The sequence below is a fragment of the Olea europaea genome, chromosome 11 (genome assembly GCF_002742605.1).
Source record: "Olea europaea var. sylvestris chromosome 11, O_europaea_v1, whole genome shotgun sequence".
Taxonomy (NCBI): Eukaryota; Viridiplantae; Streptophyta; class Magnoliopsida; order Lamiales; family Oleaceae; genus Olea; species Olea europaea.
Window position 1 is genome coordinate 26,983,249 of NC_036247.1, and position 20,291 is coordinate 27,003,539.

General features: G+C 31.7%; 1 protein-coding gene across 2 annotated transcripts; it reads left to right on the top strand.

The window, feature by feature from the left end:
- The first annotated feature begins 8,807 nt into the window (after positions 1 to 8,807).
- On the top strand, positions 8,808 to 19,396 carry LOC111403905 (phosphoglucomutase, chloroplastic). 2 transcript variants are annotated; one of them, XM_023032560.1, is made up of 22 exons: positions 8,808 to 9,201; positions 9,286 to 9,351; positions 9,467 to 9,511; positions 9,591 to 9,683; positions 9,781 to 9,833; positions 10,450 to 10,501; positions 10,585 to 10,653; positions 10,899 to 10,967; positions 12,532 to 12,654; positions 13,467 to 13,519; positions 15,221 to 15,299; positions 15,385 to 15,449; positions 15,530 to 15,597; positions 16,223 to 16,341; positions 16,427 to 16,501; positions 16,644 to 16,759; positions 16,991 to 17,132; positions 17,249 to 17,330; positions 17,412 to 17,458; positions 18,560 to 18,637; positions 18,924 to 19,029; positions 19,105 to 19,396. In XM_023032560.1, the coding sequence occupies exons 1-22, from the start codon at positions 8,983 to 8,985 to the stop codon at positions 19,170 to 19,172; spliced, it is 1,887 nt and encodes a 628-aa protein (XP_022888328.1). In that variant the 5' UTR covers positions 8,808 to 8,982; the 3' UTR covers positions 19,173 to 19,396. The 2 variants fall into 2 exon arrangements, with proteins under 2 accessions (XP_022888328.1, XP_022888329.1); XM_023032561.1 differs by lacking the exons at positions 8,808 to 9,201; positions 9,286 to 9,351 and having other exon boundaries at positions 9,490 to 9,511; positions 9,646 to 9,683.
- Positions 19,397 to 20,291: the final 895 nt, after the last annotated feature.

A 20,291-nucleotide genomic window follows, 5' to 3' on the forward strand; every position in this document is an offset into this window, starting at 1 on the left:
CTATATTCTTCTAAAATATTGAAAATTATAATTTATGCTCTTCAAGAGAAAATAATATTCTTATGGAATATTAAAAAAAATAGAGTTCATGATCTTCGGAAGCAAGTAATATTCTTCAAGAATATTAATTATAATGTTGTACTACTTCAAGAATAACAACAAAATATTCTTCGAGAATATTTATAGATTGTATGTTATTGTAAACTAGATCTATATTATTGTATTCAATAACTCTAATTTAAAATTTTGTTCAATAGAAAAAAGGAATTAACGAGTACAAATTATAAGAAATATATCAACATTTAATTAAACCCAAATGATATTAATCATATAAAGGTATTCATAGTACAATCAAAGTCATAATTGCATCGAATATTATCGGGGAAAACATAGCTTGTTAAGATTAGTGAATAATTAGTATTCAATTAAAATAATTACGCATACTGTAAAGATGATTCTTTTATATCAGAATTTGAAAAAATGAAAATTTGGTGGCAAATAAAAATCATAAATTAATTGCATAATGATTGCAAATAAATTTTAAAAAATGTATAGTGGCAAACAATTTTATTGGTACCCCATTTGGTATACATTAATGTTAAAATAAGAATAAAAATATTGCTGTTATGGGCCCCACACAAGAGATAGAAATTCAAATTTGGTGGCTTGATGTCTGGATAACGGTCATATTTTTAATTTTGATGAAGAAAAAATAGAAAACAAACAGTGGCTGGAATTCATTCCTTTCTAGTTAAACAAGTCAAAACATGTACAATCAATCACCCGAATGTATTTTTCACATTTTGACCTAATATTGATGGACGTTTCACATAAATTTTGAAAATTAAAATCATTAACAAGTACAAAAACTTCAACCCACATCAAGATCTACTTACAGTTTTTAGTATTATCAAACCAGTCCTATTTCAAAATCCAAATAATAACACAACAACAATTTCTCACACATATGTGTGTTCATAAATGTTCGCATATACACTTACATATATAAATATTGTGATGAGGAAGAAGTAGAATTACTTGAAAGGAAAAGATTCCCCTATTTCTTTCTCTAGGAGAGCATTGTGTGTGTGTGTGGGGGCTATTAAATTCTTCAGCCCTTGGTGTTGCTTTGGTCTAGTTTTCGACTATGGATGGAAACAGGTCAAATTTGATCAAATCTGACGATGGGCTAAGGTAGATTGAGGTAGTTAGTGATAATAGAAACAACTAGATGGCAATGGCAAGGACGAGAATTATAAAGTAGGCGAGTACGAATGGCAAATAGATCTTTTTTTTTTTCTTTTTTCTTTTGAAAGCATATTTTGAGTTATATAAAAAAAATTAAACTATCATGCTGATAATGTATTATAAAACTGAAGGGAAGGGAGAAAATAAGATAAAAATAGAGAGTTAAAACTCAATTGTATATTATTGTGAACCAATACCCTATATTTATAGGGTCTAAAATAAGAATTACAATTGGAATAAAATAAATATTCTAAATTGGATAAGACTTATCCATGTATCATGATAACACTAAATAATTATCAATAATTATCTTATTATTTTACAACATATTTTTCATTTTCATTTTCTAATTCTATAATTTGTAAAATCTCCATAAGAATATTTTGAAAAAATAATGATAAATTAATAACTTTGTTAAATATATAAAATTATAATTTCGCTAAAATCATTGAGGGAGTTTCTTAATTAGGTTCTTTCACGAGGACTTAAACTTGTTGCGACATATGTCATCGAGCTGTAGAATACATAATGATTAGTTAAAAATAAAATCAACATACCCATTAAGAAGCGAGCAATAAGCAACAAATGGAGAAATCATAAGAGTTTGCATAAAAATAAGAATTGAAGTGATGATTATGATAATAGAACACATTTGGGATTGGTTGGTACTTTCCTTTTTGTTTCAATTTCATGTTTATTGCTTATTTATGCTTTAGCCATGAGTCCTATTTTATCAAAAATTTATTTTTTTAAAGCTCATTTCCAATCACATATTCTCCGGCAAAATAATATTACACATCAACCGAAAACTTTTTCTTCATTTTAACCACACCTAATCCAAAAAATTCTATTCAAAAATGCATCTTTCCTATCAAAATGTGGCTCAAACAAGGATTCAATAATTGAATAACTTTTAGATAAAAGTTAATTAAATAATTGTTTTAAAACTCTTTGATTTACCCAGAGCCGATGTCGGGCGCAACATTTATTAAGAAGGGGATAGCTGGCTTATTTCGCTCCTAATTCCATTTAGCCTTTCTCCAGAACTATTTTGACTTTTAATACCGATATGGGACCACCTTCCAAAATCAAATGCAACCGATTCAAGAATAGTTGCTCACTCGATCGTAGGTCATTTATGTGCTCGATCGTATAGAGTAAGGAAAAGAGCAAGTGATAGTCATTCACCGCCTTGAGCGGAGCCTAGTCTGGGATCGAGCCATTGAGCCCTAGCATCTCTCAACTTAGATTCGACATATCCAGTCTTAGCAGTAAATCCTCCCTCCAAAAATGGACAACATTCGCTCTTTGACACATCGTAACTCGTAATGGGCATGGTATCCCAATAGTCAAAGCAGAGAAAAAGAGAAGAGTTAGAACAAGAAGGATTAGTCAGCACTACCCACCTCGATGATGCTAAAATAAGACTTAACTATGTATCGTGATAATACTAAATAATTATCAATAATTGTCTCATTATTTTACAATACTCCTCCTTGACGATTATTTGCACAATAACTATCTCATCGAAACTTTGTTTAACAAAAAAATAAATGGGAAAGAATGCCAATAAATGAAAAAAGAGTATTAATAATTTGGAATAATAAAATACTGTTTCATTAAAACCTTGTCAAGAAAATTCAATGGGACAAAACTTGATCGAAAAAAAGTATAGCTATTCCTCTTGATTTCAATTCTTGTATCAAGTTATCCATTTCTCACACATCAATATTTTCAATATTACAATTTTTAATTAAGTATGTCTCATCTTGTCTTATATAGTCTTCAAATAACACTATCTTCATAAGAGAAAATTTATCATCCTTTAATAATTGTAGCAACATCATGATTCGAGAAATAGCTTTTGTTTATTTTTTCGAGAGTTTCATACACATAAGAGTATATATTTTGAGGGTAAATGCCTTGTAGATCGAGGACATCATTGCACGAAGAATATGTCTTGTTAAAACCTTTAGAAAAAATCCTAATGAAAGAAAAAAGAGTATATTATTCATTTGAATACGTTACAAAAGTTGCCTCATTAAAAATTTTGTCAGGAAAACCCAAGGTCAGGAAAAAAAGAGTAGAACGCGTATTTATATAAGTTTTTGCGACATTTATTATGTAAAAAATTGTACATTTCATATTACGACTATACTTTTTCCATTTTCATTTCACGTAAATATACACCTTTTGATATTCGGACTATGGATCCAGGAACTTCGAATTTCTCTAGTAAATTCATTTTACGACCATCACGTTCGAAAATTTTCATATTTTTTTGGTAAATTCTTTTACTGGGATCGTGTCATTTTATTTGGCTAATCATTAATTCGATTGATGACATTTATTTCGATATCCTCGATATTCGTACATCACGTGCAAAAGTATTGTCGACAATTTTTTTCTTTTCGATTCTATTTATTTTTTGTAATGATATAATTTTTTGAGATATCTTAAGTTTCATTATTTTCAAATACCTGACCATCTTCTGAGATTTTATGATTTGTTACGTCTAAATACTCATCAAGAATATATGCCTCTTTAATTAAAACCATCTTTGTTATTTTATGATTTGTTACGTCTAAATACTCATCAAGAATATATGCCTCTTTAATTAAAACCATCTTTGTTAATTGTTCCATTTTCGTTTGAAGATTTTTGTACTAAAATCGAACATCATCATGTTTCAAACGTGCTATAATATGTCAAATATAACGATATCAAATTGTCCTCCTAGGACATCAATTAATGTTTGAGCATTTTAAAAATTGTGCACGAGATATTGTTTATCTCATTGATCAATAAATACATCTAAATAAATTATATTTTAAACTTTTAGTTCGAGTAATCTTTTGCCAGGATTTAGAGCATTGTGCATTGTTTTTCAACTTCTTAATTCCTCTCCCTAATGTTGAGAACATTGTCCAATCAAAATTGATAATTAATAAATTGTGTTATTAAAAACACACATTTGAGATAATGGTTCAAATTACGCATTTATTCCCAGTATTCTTTATTTTCTATCTCAGTACATTGTGACGATTCAATTTTATATATATTGCACTATCAAAATAATTAGATGGAGGAATTAGACTCTATCCATAAACCAATTATAATAGGGAGAATTATAGTATCGACATGATGCGTAATAGAATTCCCCAAATAAAAATGGGAAGCACTTTGTTCTCGATTAATTTAATTGAAGATGTTTAACAAATAATAGTGTTAAATCATTTAGTAACATTTAAACAACACTTACCCCCGCTTGGAGGACATTTTGTGGAATAAGAAATTAATTTTTGGACCTTTTGTTGGTCACCTGAACCCACGTGAGAGTGTACTGGTAAAAAAAAAAAAAAAAAAAAAAAAAAAAAAAAAAAAAAAAAAAAAAAAAAAAAAAAAAAAAAAAAAAAGGCTGCCAGCAGGTGCTAACGGCAGAAAAATGATTTTTTTTGTCTAAAAAATGCCCTCCAAATACCCTCTTATTAAAATGTTTAGATTTATACCCACTAGCGTTAATAAGATACGATCATAATTATATACTCTAAAAATTATGCTCATAATTTAAATTTTGAGCAATAATTTCGTATACTTCAGGTTACGAACATCATGCAACCATCTAATATACGTATCAAATATATTAGATACAAATAATATTTAGATGATCGATGTGGAGTACGGAGCTCCATTTATCATACTAACTATTTTTTAGAAATATAGAAAATTCAATCCCTATTTTAGCTAGTAATGGTTAATGAAAAATATTCATGAAGGAGAACAAACATCATATAGGATTGTATTGAATAATTTTTTGGTTCGTCATTGAATATTCATCTGAATTTTTAATTTCGCATTATTATTAATCCTGTAATGATCCAACTAGTCATACCAAACAATACGGTCGAATTGAAACTTTTTGGTTCAATGTAAGATATAATTCAATTATTTAATTTTCAATAATATGATTAAACTTATATAATCATATAGTGATTAATGTCCACACGACATAAATATGTTTTCTTTTAGGAATAAACACAAATTCATAAAGTACATATAATATATTCTTTAAAATATATGTTATTTTCAAGGGCACATTGTATTTTTTGGTTGCTTCTTTAAAAACAATATCAATGTTCTTCCAAACTATTGGAATCATAATGTCATGTTTTTCAGTAACAATGACATATTATTATTTGAAATAATAAATTGCATTAAAATTTACTTTTTAGGAGTAAAAACATAATTTACGTTAGATCGTATTTAATTATGCTCTTCGGGAGCAAGTAAAATCTAAATAAAGTATTTATCAATAATAGCGTGTTACTTCAGGAGCAATAATATATGTTTTAGAATATTAACAATGTTGTACTACTTCAGAATCATCAATAAATTATTGTTTAAAAACTTTTAACTCTTTATAAGTATGCTTTCTAGACAGATATTGATATTGCAGAGTTGTTCTTTCGAAATGCTTTATATTTTATTATTGCTTCTTCATTAGCAATAAATCAATACTTTTATTTGAAATATTAAAAATTGTAATTTATGCTTTTCACGAGCAATATGTCATATTCTTTTATAATATTAAAAATTATAATTCATGATTTTCGGGAATAAATAATACTATTCTAAAATATTAAAAAATATAGTTCATGCTCTTTGGGAGCCATATATTATTTTATAGAGCTGTGTTTCTTCTTGAGAAACAATAATTAAGAATGACTTCAATAATTGACATTTTATTGCTAAACATAAATAAAACAATGATGAAACATAAATTGCACACCACAAATAATAATATTAATTAATATATAAGCATACACAAAATATTGGCTTGAATTCATTAAATAACATTAATGTGCAACGGCACTAATAAATCATAAAGTCAAGATATAGCAAAAAGTTTTATTTATTTATTTATTATTATTATTATTATTATTATTATTATTATTATTATTATTATTATTATTATTTTTTAAATGAATAGAAAGAGAAACTCTTATCTTTAATATTTTTCTAGAACCAGAAATTTTAAAGAAATTCCTTATCTAGATAATATTTCTCAAAGAATTAAAAATCAATTTTAAATACAAGACACCGTCAATTACATGAGGAATTAATGGAAGTACGAAAGAACATATAATTCTCGCGTGAATAAACTCACCCGTTCAAAGACTTACAATTAATTAACGGAAACATCATTCTCAGTCACTACATTCAAATTTCACCTTCCAATGTGCCAATTTTCCTTTTTTCTAAATTTACGTTCAAACTAATTCACTTTTTAGAAAATCGTGCTCATAACGTATTATAAAATTATAGGAAAGAAAGAAAATAAGAAAATAAATAGAGAGTCAAAACTCAATTATATTTTATTAAGAGTTAATGCCTTATATTTGTTTGGTTCAAAATAAGAGTTATAATTGAAATGAAGCAGATCTTTTAAACTAGATAAAACTTATTTATGTATAATGATAATATTAAATAATCATCAATAATTATCTAATTATTTTACAACAATAATAAATAGATATTTACAGGGGTGTCCTCTATTCAGAGTTTAATAGATTTCTTAATATTTATAAATTTCTATGGATTGTCTGATATTTATAAAATTTGGGTGTCCTCAATTTAGAGTTTGATGGATTTTAAACTTGCATAAAAATTGAGATGTCCTCAATTTAGATTAAAATTTAATTCATTAAAATGCAGGTGTCATCAAACTGGATTTTTAGAAATACTTATAAATTTAGGTGTCCTCAATATAGAATTTAATAGGTATTTTAGAAATTTAGGTGTCAATAGGGGTGGCAGTGGGCCCAGTCGAGCCGGCTCGGCTCGTTAACCCACGAGTTCGGCTCGGACTCGTGGCTCGTTTTTTACGAGCCGAGCTTGGGCTCGGCTCGTTGCTTGTGGACGAGCTCGGACTCGGCCCACGAGCTCGTGGGCAGGGCCGGCCCGAGCCGAGCCCACGATGTAAATTTTTCAATTTTTATTGATAAAATTTTAATTTTTTTTCACTTTTTTGGACGAGCCGGCTCATGAGCTCGGCCCCACGAGCCGCTCGTCGAGCTCGACGAGCCGAGCGTTGGAATCGACCCCCACTCGGCTCGAGCTCGTCATTTGACGAGCCCGAGCAACCCACGAGCCGAGCTTTGACGAGTTGAGCCGCGAGCCGAATGACGAGCCCGAGCAACCCACGAGCCGAGCTTTGACGCGAGCCGGCTCGGCCCAATTGACATTCCTAGGTGTCAACGATAACTAATTGATTTAAAAAGATTTCATTAATTAAATAAATTTTGATATATTTTGAAAGATTTCAAGCCATAAATATAATTACCAAAAATCTGTAACAATTTTATCTCAAACTTAAAAATTTCACAACTTTTCTCACTTCTCTCTCCCCCCCCCCCTTCCCAATGTGAACAGTTTTCTTCTTCTCCTTCTAATTTCCCACAATTTTGATTTTTTCTTATTGAAAAGATACTATTGATTTTTTTCTTCTCCCTCTCTCACATTCTGTTGAATATGTGGGTAAAACCATTTTTTTAGAAAATTTGTAATGACCCATCACATAATATTTATGAACTAAACGTAAAGCCATGATAATCTTGAAAAGAGCATATGGACTCCCCATTTTTCTTGAATCCTACTACGTCTAGATTTTGAGTAAGCCTTGATCGAGCAGATCAAAAAAGAACTGTAGAAATTTTAGGCAAATCCACTAAAATCTATAAAATCCATGTAAATCTATTAAAATCTACAAAATAAAAATTCATTCAAATATTATGAAATCTATTAAATTCTATAAATACCATACAATCCATGAAAATTTATAAATATTAAGAAATATATTAAACTCTGAATTGAGGACACACTCGTTAATAGATTTCAGAAGATTTGAATGAATTTTTGCTTTGAAGATTTTCATGGATTTTATATATTTTAGTGGATTTGACTAAAATTTTTATAGTTTTTTTTGATATGCTCGAATCATGGCTTACTCAAAATCCAGACGTAGTAGGATTCAAGAAAAATGGAGAGTCCATACGCTCTTTTCAAGATTATCATGCCTTTTTGTTTAGTTCATAAATATTATGTAATGGATCATTACAAATTTTCTAAAAAAATGGTTTTACTCACATATTCAATAGAATGCGAGAGAGGGAGAAGAAAAAATCAGAAGTATCTTTTCAATAAGAAAAAATCAGAATTGTGAGAAATTAGAGGGAGGAAAAGAAAAACTATTTACATTGGTATTTATATTTATGGCTTGAAATCTTTGAAAATCTATCTAATTAATGAAATCCTTTTAAATCAATTAGTTATCGAGGACACCTAAATTTTTAAAGTACCTATTAAATTTTATATTGAGGACACCTAAATTCATATGTATTTCTAAAAATTCAGATTACAGACACTTACATTTTAATAAATTAAATTTTCATTTATATTGAGTTTTAAAATCCACTCTAGATTGAGACACCTTAAACATCTCAAATTGTCAAGTCCGAGTACAAGTCGAAGCAAATGAGGAAAAAGCAGTGACACGTAAAAACTCAACTCAAGATAAGCAAGTCTCCCGTACATGTGGCACCCATTTATTCCTCTGGATTTTCAAGCCACGTTCGCTCAAACTCTCTCTCTCCGATTCACCTCCATCCTCTCACTCTTCCCTCAATCAATCAATATCTTCAAGAAGATCGCACAGTATCTTCAGACTCTGCAGAAATGGCTCTAAATTCAGCAAGCTTAAGACCCTCCCCTGTGTTATCAAGAAAATTCAAGAACTCTAGTAACTATGTTTCTAATCCCATTAAATCACTATCTTTTCTTAATCCCATTACCCTCTTCTCCAATCTCTCTTTCAAACAGATTTCACAATCTTCTTCTTTATCCATTAAGGCCTCTTCTCCTTCCACTACCATAACAGATACCCAGGAACTCAAGGTTTATTATACTTGTGTGTTTTATTTCGCAGGGTTTAGATTATATTAAAATAATAGAAAGGTTTTTTTTTCCTCCTATTTTTAGATTTTCTCTGTGCCGACAAAGCCGATTGAGGGTCAAAAAACTGGTACCAGTGGTCTTAGAAAGAAGGTACAAGGTTTTCCTTTTATTTATTCTTTTCTCTAGATGAAGGCATTTTAATATGCTTGTCAAATAAAAACACGTTCCTGGATGTGTAATCATTATTTGATCTCGTAACTGTTAGGTTAAAGTGTTCATGCAAGAATATTACCTCGGCAATTGGATTCAGGTTTGAAAATTCATCACACTATTCAGGATACTTTTAGTTGCTCACATAGTTTTGTCAATTGATGAATGTGAACTTGAAGGCATTATTTAATTCATTGCCTCCGGAGGATTATAATGATGGAGTGTTGGTTTTAGGAGGTGATGGTCGGTATTTTAACCGGGAGGCGGCGCAGGTATTCGAATTTAGATAGGGAGTAAGTTTTATAGCTATGTTTGTGTTGAGAAGTAGATATTCCAAGTTTGTAATTGCTAATTTTGCATTTAATGCAGATAATAATCAAAATTGCTGCGGGGAATGGTGTTGGTAAAATCTTAGTTGGCAAGTAAGTGCCTCTAGTTTACGGTTCCTGACTTCCTGGTTTTTTGACATTGGATGAATAAATTATGATTCCCATATTTGTTAGTTCTTCCTTACGAATGCATTCTTTGTTTGAAGAGTCACATATCAACATAAACCTTTTGATTTTAGTGGTAAGTTTTATGGGAGTAGTACCAACTGAGGATAAATTATTGGAAAGGTGATTGATGTGGTTGGCACATGTGTTGTGTAGAGATGAAGAAGCCCCAGTTTACAAAAATGATACGATTTCATTAGAATAGATTAGCACTGTATTGAAAGGAGTGAAAAAAAAAAAAAAAAAAAAGATTCATGAAGCCAGTTCCAAGTTTATTGGGACTAAGTCTTAGCTTGTTGTTGGTAAATGTAGACTTCGAGGCGATCACTTTTGTATAACATCTGGTTGGTTTGCACTCTATGGTCCAAAAGATCACAACTTTAAAATACTTTGCTGACTTATGGAGGCTGAGAAAATTGATTCAAAATGAAATTTTGATGTATTCATCTTCGAAATTGATTTGTTTGTTGATGTATTATCAATTTCAGTAAAATCCTTCAGCAATTGGTGGTAATAGATAAAGATTAGAATTTTTGTGCTGCAGGGATGGTATTATGTCTACGCCGGCTGTTTCTGCTGTAATAAGGAAGAGAAAGGCAAAAACCGCTTCTTTCCTCTTTTTTGTTCCGTTATACAATATGATACGTCTTATAAAGTTTTACTTATCTTCCAATTACAGGCCAATGGTGGTTTTATAATGAGCGCAAGTCACAATCCCGGTGGTCCTGAATACGACTGGGGTATCAAGGTGTATTTTTGTTGTTAGTGACTATTAGAATTGAAGTGAATGTTTGGATAGCAGTATTAAATATGACTTGACAGTATAGCGAATTTTTTTTAACCTTTTTCTTGATTTTAGCATTTTTCTTCTTTAACTTTTGCACTACTATCTACTCCTCTCTACAAAGCTCTGTTCATCTTTTGTATTTAAAGTCTTGCTGGCTGTGCAATACTTCTGTATTTAAATGGTTAGTTTTTATTCCCTTTTTGCAGTTCAACTACAGCAGTGGACAACCTGCACCCGAATCAATAACCGACAAGATTTATGGCAACACACTTTCTGTATGTATGAGATCCTATATGAGTTAATGAAAAGGGCTAGCATGGTTTATTCCCCCTTTTTTATTTGGTTAAGTCACATGTATTCGTAAATGGCAAATTTAGGAGCAAAATTTTGTGCATTATTCCCCTGCTTAAGTTTTATTTCACCATGCATGACTTATTTGGCATGCTAACTCTAATGTAGAGTCAATGAATATAATTTTACTATGAATTCTAAGGGGATAAAATAATGTTGTCTACTGCTAGTAGAACAAGAATTCAACTTGTTAAGTAATGCAACTGTAGTAAGGTAGGCTTCTTTAGTTACCTCAATAATATGGTTTTAGAACTTTCAATGACATTATAGAATCTTTGAAATTATACTAATCATAAAATGAATTTGTTGATGAACAAACGAAGAAGTAATTTTCATGTAAAAGGATATATTAGTATTTCATTTCCTAATCTTTTCCCATGTTTTTTCCTTGCAAAAACAAAAGGTAAATGAAGTTATATAAAACAAAATGAGTTGGGTTGTCTAATCCAGTGTCCATGTTCCCTCTTTTAGCTGGTCTCTGAATACCAAAGTAACTTGACTAAAATCATTTTGGTTGGTATCTTCAGGAATACTGCCTAATGATCATTCTATCTCGAGTAAATGTTGTTAAGTAATCAATGGTTTGATAAAATTTTGGAATCAATCATTCTTTTCATGAAAGATGTTGAAGAAAGAAGTCTACAAATACATTGCAAGAAGATTAGCTCATACATTATAAATACGGTTGTTTAATAGTTTTCAGTGCCTTGAGAAAAAACTCACATGGTTGTATTGTTGGATCAAACAGAGTGATGAAAGATGACAAGTTCATTGACAATAAGGTTTTGCTTATTGTAGATTTTGATACAGAATGCTTTGAGAACTTGAAGTTGTTGTATAGTCTGCATGCACCTGCACACCTGCTCTCTCTCTCACACTCACACTCACACTCACACTCACACTCACACACACACACACACACACACACACAACTACACTTTCATGTGCGTCCGCACACACCAACAACTACAGCACATTTACACACGAACTTAGACACTGTTGGGAGGGATAGGTGACAGAGATTTGTTGAGACATCTCTATCTTATATAGCCCAATAATTGGAAATACTCATGAATGTGTGTTCATTGCTCTCTTGCAATTTGATACCTCACATCTTTAAATTTCTTATGCCCTGGGATGTGAAAAAAGGCAATGGATAGAAAGAGGAGCAAGTTTTGTAACTTAAAGCCAAAGAGTCTTTGTTTTATTACAAGGCAGTTAAATACATCGCTGCAAGTTTTCGTTCTGACGTGAATATCTAATGTATAATATTTGGTCTCCATAAGGTGAAATTGTTTTGTGTTTAACATTATTAGTTGAATATAGGAAACTAATTTTTTCTGATTCTACTTGTGAAAAGTCACACTGCAGTCTGATAACATTTTATAACTTATCTATTCAAGTATCCCGGAGGGAACCTAGAAAAAACTGATGACTGCCACTACTATTTTGGCCTCTGAATTTTAATTTGCAATGAGTGATATGTAGATCTCGGAGATAAAGATGGCAGACATTCCTGATGTTGATCTCTCTAAACTTGGAGTTACAAACTATGGGACTTTCTCAGTAGATGTTGTTGATTCAGTGGGTGACTATTTGGAACTAATGGAGGTAACCAACCTGACTAGAAGTTTTGTAGCTTTCTTAAAATCTATAATGCTCAGACTTGGGTACGGGTATTGGATATGGGTATGAATCTAAATGTTAAATATTTTATTTTTTAAAATGTCGGATATGGGGAAATGGCTAAAAAGAGTCCGAATTTTGGCACGGGTACTTGGGCAAGTCTTTCAAACTTCAATTTTTTTTATTAATTCAAGATGTCATTTTGAATAGACTAAAGCCCATTTATTCACAAAGAAGAAAATGATTATTGAATAAGGGGTTGAGACGAATAAAATAGAATTTTGGAGTTTATTTCTTAATTATGGGAATTACTAAATATTATATATAATAGAAAATGAGGGATTTGGTTGCAATTTCAACTTAGTGGAGCACTAAATAACGCTATAGAAACATATTTTTATTTGATACAAATAAAACCCAAAACCACCGTTACAGAGAGGAAAACAAGGAAAAAAAAAAAGGAAAAATCCAGCATCGCCGCCTTTCTCCACCCTCTTGACAGTGGTGCTAGGTTTATAGAAAGCGAAAACAAGAAATAAGAAAGGGGAAAGAAATGATAAAGGAAAAAAAAAAAAGAACAATAAAGAAGTAAAAGAAAGAAGAAGAAGTGAAAATGACTAAGCGTCTGGTTGAAATTTGGAAGATTCGGACACATATCCCATATCCATACTCATGTTGTATCGTGTCATATCCGACACGGGTATTCCGACTATTTCGAAAAGTCCGAGCATCAGAGCTCAAAACGTATATTTTCTTTTGTACATTAACAACTTTGTGGGATTTTGGGATTTTTACAGAATGTGTTTGATTTTTCACTTATTAGGAGTCTTCTTTCCCGACCAGATTTCAGGTATGTTGCTTCTTTGTTGCTTCAGTTCATTTAATATTTTGTTCTGTACATTTGGTGTCCAAATTTATTATGTTTTTTCCCTGTGCATTTTCATTTATAAATTGTAAACAAAATGTCATGATTGATTTAGGTCTAATACAAAATTTGTCTAACTCCGACTGCTGAAAGTGTTATCACTTGAGTAATTTAGTCGAGCTTGATAGTTCTGCGTCGTATAGCATGTAGTGTTCCTCAGCTTTAGTAGGAATCCGGTGCCTGTTGTGTTTGCAGTCAATTTTCTAGTGCTTAATCATCTTGGGTAGGTGGAAAATTATTAGTTGTACTTGTATATTTGAGATCTTATGTGAAGGATATTGTTCTATCTTCACTTATTCAAGATCATGGATGTTTATTTAAGTTAGTGAATATGGTTCTTGTGATATTTGTGTCAACCGTTTTAACTAAGAAAAATTCTTTAAGCTCCTGTTAATGTGATAGAAATTTATTAATTAGGCAAGTAAAAATGGATGGGTAAATAAATCGTAAATTCTTGGATATTTTCAACACTACATCAAACAATTTAATTTAGTTTTCTTAAATGAGGATTTCGATAATGGCATGCGAATTTAATGTCCGCTGTTTCTTAATGAATAGTTAGTTGGGAAGGGGAAAATGTAATAGTGAAATCATAAGCAATGCCTTTTTTTTGAAAGGTAGCAATGCCTGATATATATATATATAATAAAATGAAAAAACTACCATAAACACACCTGAGAAGAAAAGGAAAAGAAAAGACATAACTGTAATATATGTCAAAAGAAGGTGGTGAAGGACTTCGAATTTATGAACTTTCCTGTTAAATTGAGCAAATGAATGCATGGTTTGGCTATTAACCAGTTGCACAATGTATTTATATAGTATCTATTTCTTGTATCTTGAATGGATTTTCACTTTCACCCAAATTTTAAAAAATTATCTCAAGGAATATTTATACTTGACTGTATATATTTAGTACTAAATAAGATATGACCTTCCGCTTAATAGTCTCTAAAATGGGTGATTAATGGTTAAATTTCAGATGACAACTTCTATATGTTTAGTACTTGATTACCTATACTCGCTTTTTGTATAGTATTCTGGAGGGAGAATTTCCTTCCAGGTTCTTTTTATTGTAAGGTCCAATTTGTGGCACACAAGAGTGAAGATACTTCATATGAACTGTTTGGAAAAAGTAGTTGTGGGCATCTATATTTCTATTAAGGACTACAATATAGGTCTTGTGTTAATAAAATAAATAGCTAAAATTATAAGCAACTTATGTATGGACTAAAATTTTGATATTTTTTCCCTTTACCCTACAAGGTATGAAAATCTAGCGGAAACAAGTTTGACAACACCAACACTTATATAACAAATGCTACAAATTTACTCGTAATTTTCAATCCTATAAGCCTACACAGCTTCCGGACCTTAGGAAGTATATGAACCCTTAATGCTCCTCTTTCCCTCGCCATCCATTTTTTCTTTCTAAAACACTTCTCTGTCCATTCTTTCTTTCTCTTTTCTATTCTGATCTGAGGTTTTGTTTGTTTACTTGCTAGGTAGCTGGCTTCTGTTTTTGTGTGATTCTGGTACTGTCAAGTTCATTAAGAGATGCTGGTGCTTTATGGAAGAAAATAAACTTTATGAGTTAAAGTATTTGACATTTGATGTTCTCCCCAGGTTTATATTTGATGCCATGCATGCAGTTACTGGTGCATATGCAAAACCAATCTTTGTGGACAAGCTAGGAGCCAACCCTGTATGTTTTACGCATTAATTCCTTTTCAAATTACCTAGTAACCATTATCAATTTCTTCACTATAATTTTTTTGTGCATTATATAGGATTCTATTACAAATGGAGTGCCTTTAGAAGATTTTGGACATGGTCATCCAGATCCTAACCTTACGTAAGAAAGTGACATCTTCTTATGTATATGGAATTCATTATCATCAAAGGCATTACTGATTGTTGCTTGTTTTGAGGAAGATATGCTAAGGATTTGGTTAACATAATGTTTGGCGAGAATGGACCTGATGTCGGAGCTGCAAGCGATGGTATGGTTAGATGCATGATTACTACACAATGGTTTCAGCATTTCTTTGGAATCAGCAGCGGTAGATTCACTCCCCATACCCACCCACACTAGAAAAAACAAAAGGAGAGAAACTTAGAAACATATTGGCACTCTGTTTGGTATTTATTTTAATTGCACTTTCAGAATTAGCTCTGGAGAATCTTTATCCCTGTGATGATTTACTCTTCATTATGGCTAGGCCTAAACAAAAATTAATTTCATTCCAGCACATTCGGCTAACAAAGTAAAAAAGGTTATTTATTTTCGAAGGAAATTCTCCCTTACTGTCAAGATGAGTAACTAGCTTATTCCCAATCTTGGCCAATAAAAAAGTTAATTTATTCTAAAACTTTCTTATTTACTGTTGAGTAAATTTACTCCTAGGTAAACCTTTTAAGCTTAGCCAAAATTGCTGATAATATCCATTCGAGATTGGCTAGCCTTTTCATTCTTCTCAAATAGTCCTCTTGTTCTTAAGTGGTGGTAGTTATCATGTTGCTAGTCTTTCCATCTGCAAATGTTCTACCAAAGCGCAGAATGTATTTTCAGACAATATGTGTTATGCAGTATTAATATGTAATGTCATCACTTTCATGATCATTCAGGAGACGGTGATAGAAACATGATTCTTGGAAGAGGATTTTTTGTTACTCCTTCGGACTCTGTTGCAATTATTGCAGCCAATGCTCAAGAAGCTATTCCGTACTTTAAGACTGGTCCAAAGGTTTGAATTTCATATAGTTTCTCTCCACTAATTTTTTCTTTGGAGAATGCACATAAAAAAACATCTTTCCTTTGTATTTCCACAGGGATTAGCTCGATCCATGCCAACAAGTGGTGCTCTAGATCGTGTGGCTGAAAAGTTAAATCTTCCCTTTTATGAGGTTAAGCACTTCCACACCTCTTGTTATAAATAATAGTTGATTTATACGTTTCTTGAGGCCATATAGGTAAAGATTTTCGTATCTTGATAAGCCATACTCTCCCTAATTATCGTTTCCTTTTTGATTTTGATTTTTATTTTAGGTGCCCACTGGTTGGAAATTCTTCGGGAATCTAATGGATGCAGGAAAACTGTCAATTTGTGGGGAAGAAAGTTTTGGAACAGGTTCTGATCATATTCGTGAGAAAGACGGGATATGGTATATATGACATCCCCTGCATTGTGGATCCTTCATTTTTGTACTATTTGCATCTGATAAGCCTGGTCCAAAAATCACCTTGAAAAGCATTTTTACAGCCTAATTAACAGTAGAACACCATCAAAATGCATGTCCATGCTTCTGTTGGGTACAAGCCTCTGTTTTATACTGGCTGTGTTGGTTAGATATTTCCCATACAAGATGACATATCAGAATATTGCTGACTGACAGGGCTGTTTTAGCTTGGCTTTCAATAATTGCGTTCCGGAACAAGGACAAAAAACCTGGGGAAAAATTGATTTCTATATCTGATGTTGTCAATGCGCACTGGGCTACTTATGGAAGGAACTTCTTCTCTAGATATGACTATGAGGCAAGCACATTATATTTTTCAATTTTCTCAACTTACTCTTTGCAGTTAATTAGTTTCTTTCTTACGATATACTATGCGCTGCCTATGAATTCCGGTTTTCTTCCATGATATCTCAGGAATGTGAATCAGAAGGAGCAAATAAAATGATCGAATATCTTAGAGATGTAGTTTCTAAGAGCAAGGCAGGCGACAAGTATGGTAAGTTTAGGGTCATAATTTCCTGGTATTTACCAAAATTTACTGTCTTTTTTTGATGTTGAAAGAGAGTTCTTGTTGCAGGAAACTATGCCCTTCAATTTGCCGATGACTTCAACTACACTGATCCTGTAAGTCAAAGCTTCTTCCACTTTAGAGCATACTTGTCTAAGTTTAAGAACAATTTAAAAGTTACTTTTAAGCGACTTTTTTGTTTGAAAACATGTTTGAAGACGTTTATTTTTCTTCATCGTTTTAGTAAAAAATGTTAATTAGGAAGTAAGTAAAGTACTCTCAAGTCTTACCTTAATGTCAAATTGAGAGCTTTGTGTGTTTGATTATATTTATTTTCCATGGAAAATATCAGTTTTCTATCCAAATTCTTACTTGAGGTGTTTAATTGCTAATTTTTTCCATGAAAAACATTTTCCAACATTTGAAAATATGCATAATTTTCCTTGTTTTTAAGGAAAACATTTTTTTTGGGTGGAGGTGGTTTTTATTTTCCATAAAAGAAGGAAAATATTTTCTTTTCTGAGAGTATGTTTGATTACTCCATTTTCCATCCAATTAAAGGTGTTTGATTGTCCAAATTTTTCATGGAATTTGAATTCCCCCCTCCCCTCACGTGACCTTGTTTTCCTTCATTTGGTGGAAAATGAATTAGGAAAATGAATGAGAATTCATTTTCCACCCAATTTTTTATTTTTATTTTTTTAATTTTTTTTGACAGTGGGAACAAATTCTATGAATAATTGTACAAGAGAGTATTCTTTTAATTGAAAATTTTCATGTAAAACAAAGTCAAACGAACACAAAAATATAGATGAGTTTTTTATCGCTTTTTTTTTTGGTTGACAATGAAAACAAATTCTAGGAACAATGGTAGAAGTGGATATCCCTTAAATTGATAATTTTCTTGTAAAACAAAGCTAAATGAACACTGAAAAACACTTTATTTCAACATTTTTCACGTGAAAAATTATACCAATCAAACACTATCAATTGACAATTCCTAGGAAAACAATTTCTAGGTAATTCAATTCCCTGGAATTCATTTTCTTTCCACCCAAATTCCACCTTTGCAATCAAACGGACCCTAAGTGATATTTTCCATGCCAATCAAATACACTCTAATTGTTTTAAAACTTATTTATTTAAGCTCGGCCAAACATTATAACTACATAATATTGTCTGGATTTGGGTGACAAGGATCTCTTATATTTCTTCAGGTAGATGGAAGTGTGGTTTCCAAGCAAGGCATCCGTTTCGTTTTTACCGATGGATCAAGAATCATATTTCGATTATCGGTCAGAAATACCTTTGATATTATTATTACTATTCCTTTCTATCCATTCCCTTTTTATGTGGAATCTGCCACCATATTTTGATAACAATCATGTTACTGTGACATAATGATTGACATAATTCCTGATATAATGCCACGTGACATCCCATTATTAGACTGTTTTAAATAGAGTCAACATCCCCGTCGAATCATCTGTTGTCAAATGGGATTATGTCAATGCATATGTTACAATTTTTCTGTCAAAGTGGCAAAATCCTTTTGATAATAACCATGGTCTCAATTCACAGGGTACTGGTTCTGCTGGTGCAACTGTACGCATCTATATTGAACAATTTGAGCCGGAAGTATCTAAACACAATATGGATGCCCAAACTGCATTAAAGCCGTTGATAGGTTAGAATTTCCTTGTTTGTTGGGTGCACTCATTTTAAATTTCGAATCACTAAATATGTTTTTTATTTTCTTTAGATTTGGCACTGTCTACATCGAAGCTGAAGGAATTCACTGGAAGGGAGGAGCCAACAGTAATAACATAAAAGAGATTCCAATATTTGTCCTAGTAGACAGACGCCTTCCCTGTAATAAAGGTCGAGCATTCCATCTTTTCTTCTGCACATTTTATTATGTATTCTTTGAGTTCAGTTTTCGATGTATGATGAGCTAAACATCTACTATGGACCAGAAATGACAATGTATAAACCACGTAAAATATGCACGGATAAATTGGTAGAGAAATTCTATAGAATAATGTTTGTCATAATAGCTCTTTCGGGCAAACACACTGAAATTAGGAATCTCTAATTGAATTACATGGTACGTGATCGAGTAAATTTGAACTTTAAGTGCTTTCAAAGTTTAACAGGCCTTCCAAAAGACTGCAATAAAATATGGGACTTGTGTGTTGCTCTCTTCCGTTTTCCAATGCACCAAATGCATGCTCTGTACACACTATTGGAGAGGACTAGTGGACAAGATTTTCTCTTCTTTCTCCATAGTGCTTCCTTATCAAACAAGTTACATGATAATATTCATTTCTGCTCTTGCATTTACTAGAATTCGCACACTTTTGGCGCATTGGTTAAAGTGGATTATTCGTTTGGTTTTAGACAATAGAAAAAGAAGTTAAAACATTATCTATTATATACTCTGTTTAATTGTGACAAGTGCTGTTATATTTTGCTTTAATGTACCTCGGTTTATGCTTCGATGTCAGTTTCATTTTCTTTTTCGTCAAACAATGTAGTAATTGGACAACATAGAGAATCTATTCGTGTGTTTTCACTAGTCATATATACGAGTCAGCTGTGACCCTTAAAATTGGAGGTGGTTGTGCTCTGTACATATCCTAAACTGCATTTGCTTTCATGGTTTCTTGTCCCCTTGATGATGGACCTCTCACGTAAGCATATATTCCACATTAAATTATGTAGTGTTGGTGGTGTATCTATGGACCCTCTGTTCTAATAGGTTAAGGATCATCTCACCTGTTTATTTTGGCTGCATCACACACGCTACTTGGATTGTCCAATGGCATGTCCCGACCAGGGAATGTGGGAGACCTGGTCTACAAGGATAATCACTTTCTTCACTTGGAACAGTACGGACACATCGTATAAGATCTTAATCTGATAGTTCGAGAGGTGATATATTTATTT

Coding starts and splice junctions, on each gene's coding strand:
- LOC111403905 (XM_023032560.1), top strand. CDS start 8,983: ATGGCTCTAAATTCAGCAAGCTTAAGACCCTCCCCTGTGTTATCAAGA. Junction 9,352..9,466: donor CCAGTGGTCTTAGAAAGAAG/GTACAAGGTTTT, acceptor CGTAACTGTTAG/GTTAAAGTGTTCATGCAAGA. Junction 15,450..15,529: donor CATCCAGATCCTAACCTTAC/GTAAGAAAGTGA, acceptor GTTTTGAGGAAG/ATATGCTAAGGATTTGGTTA.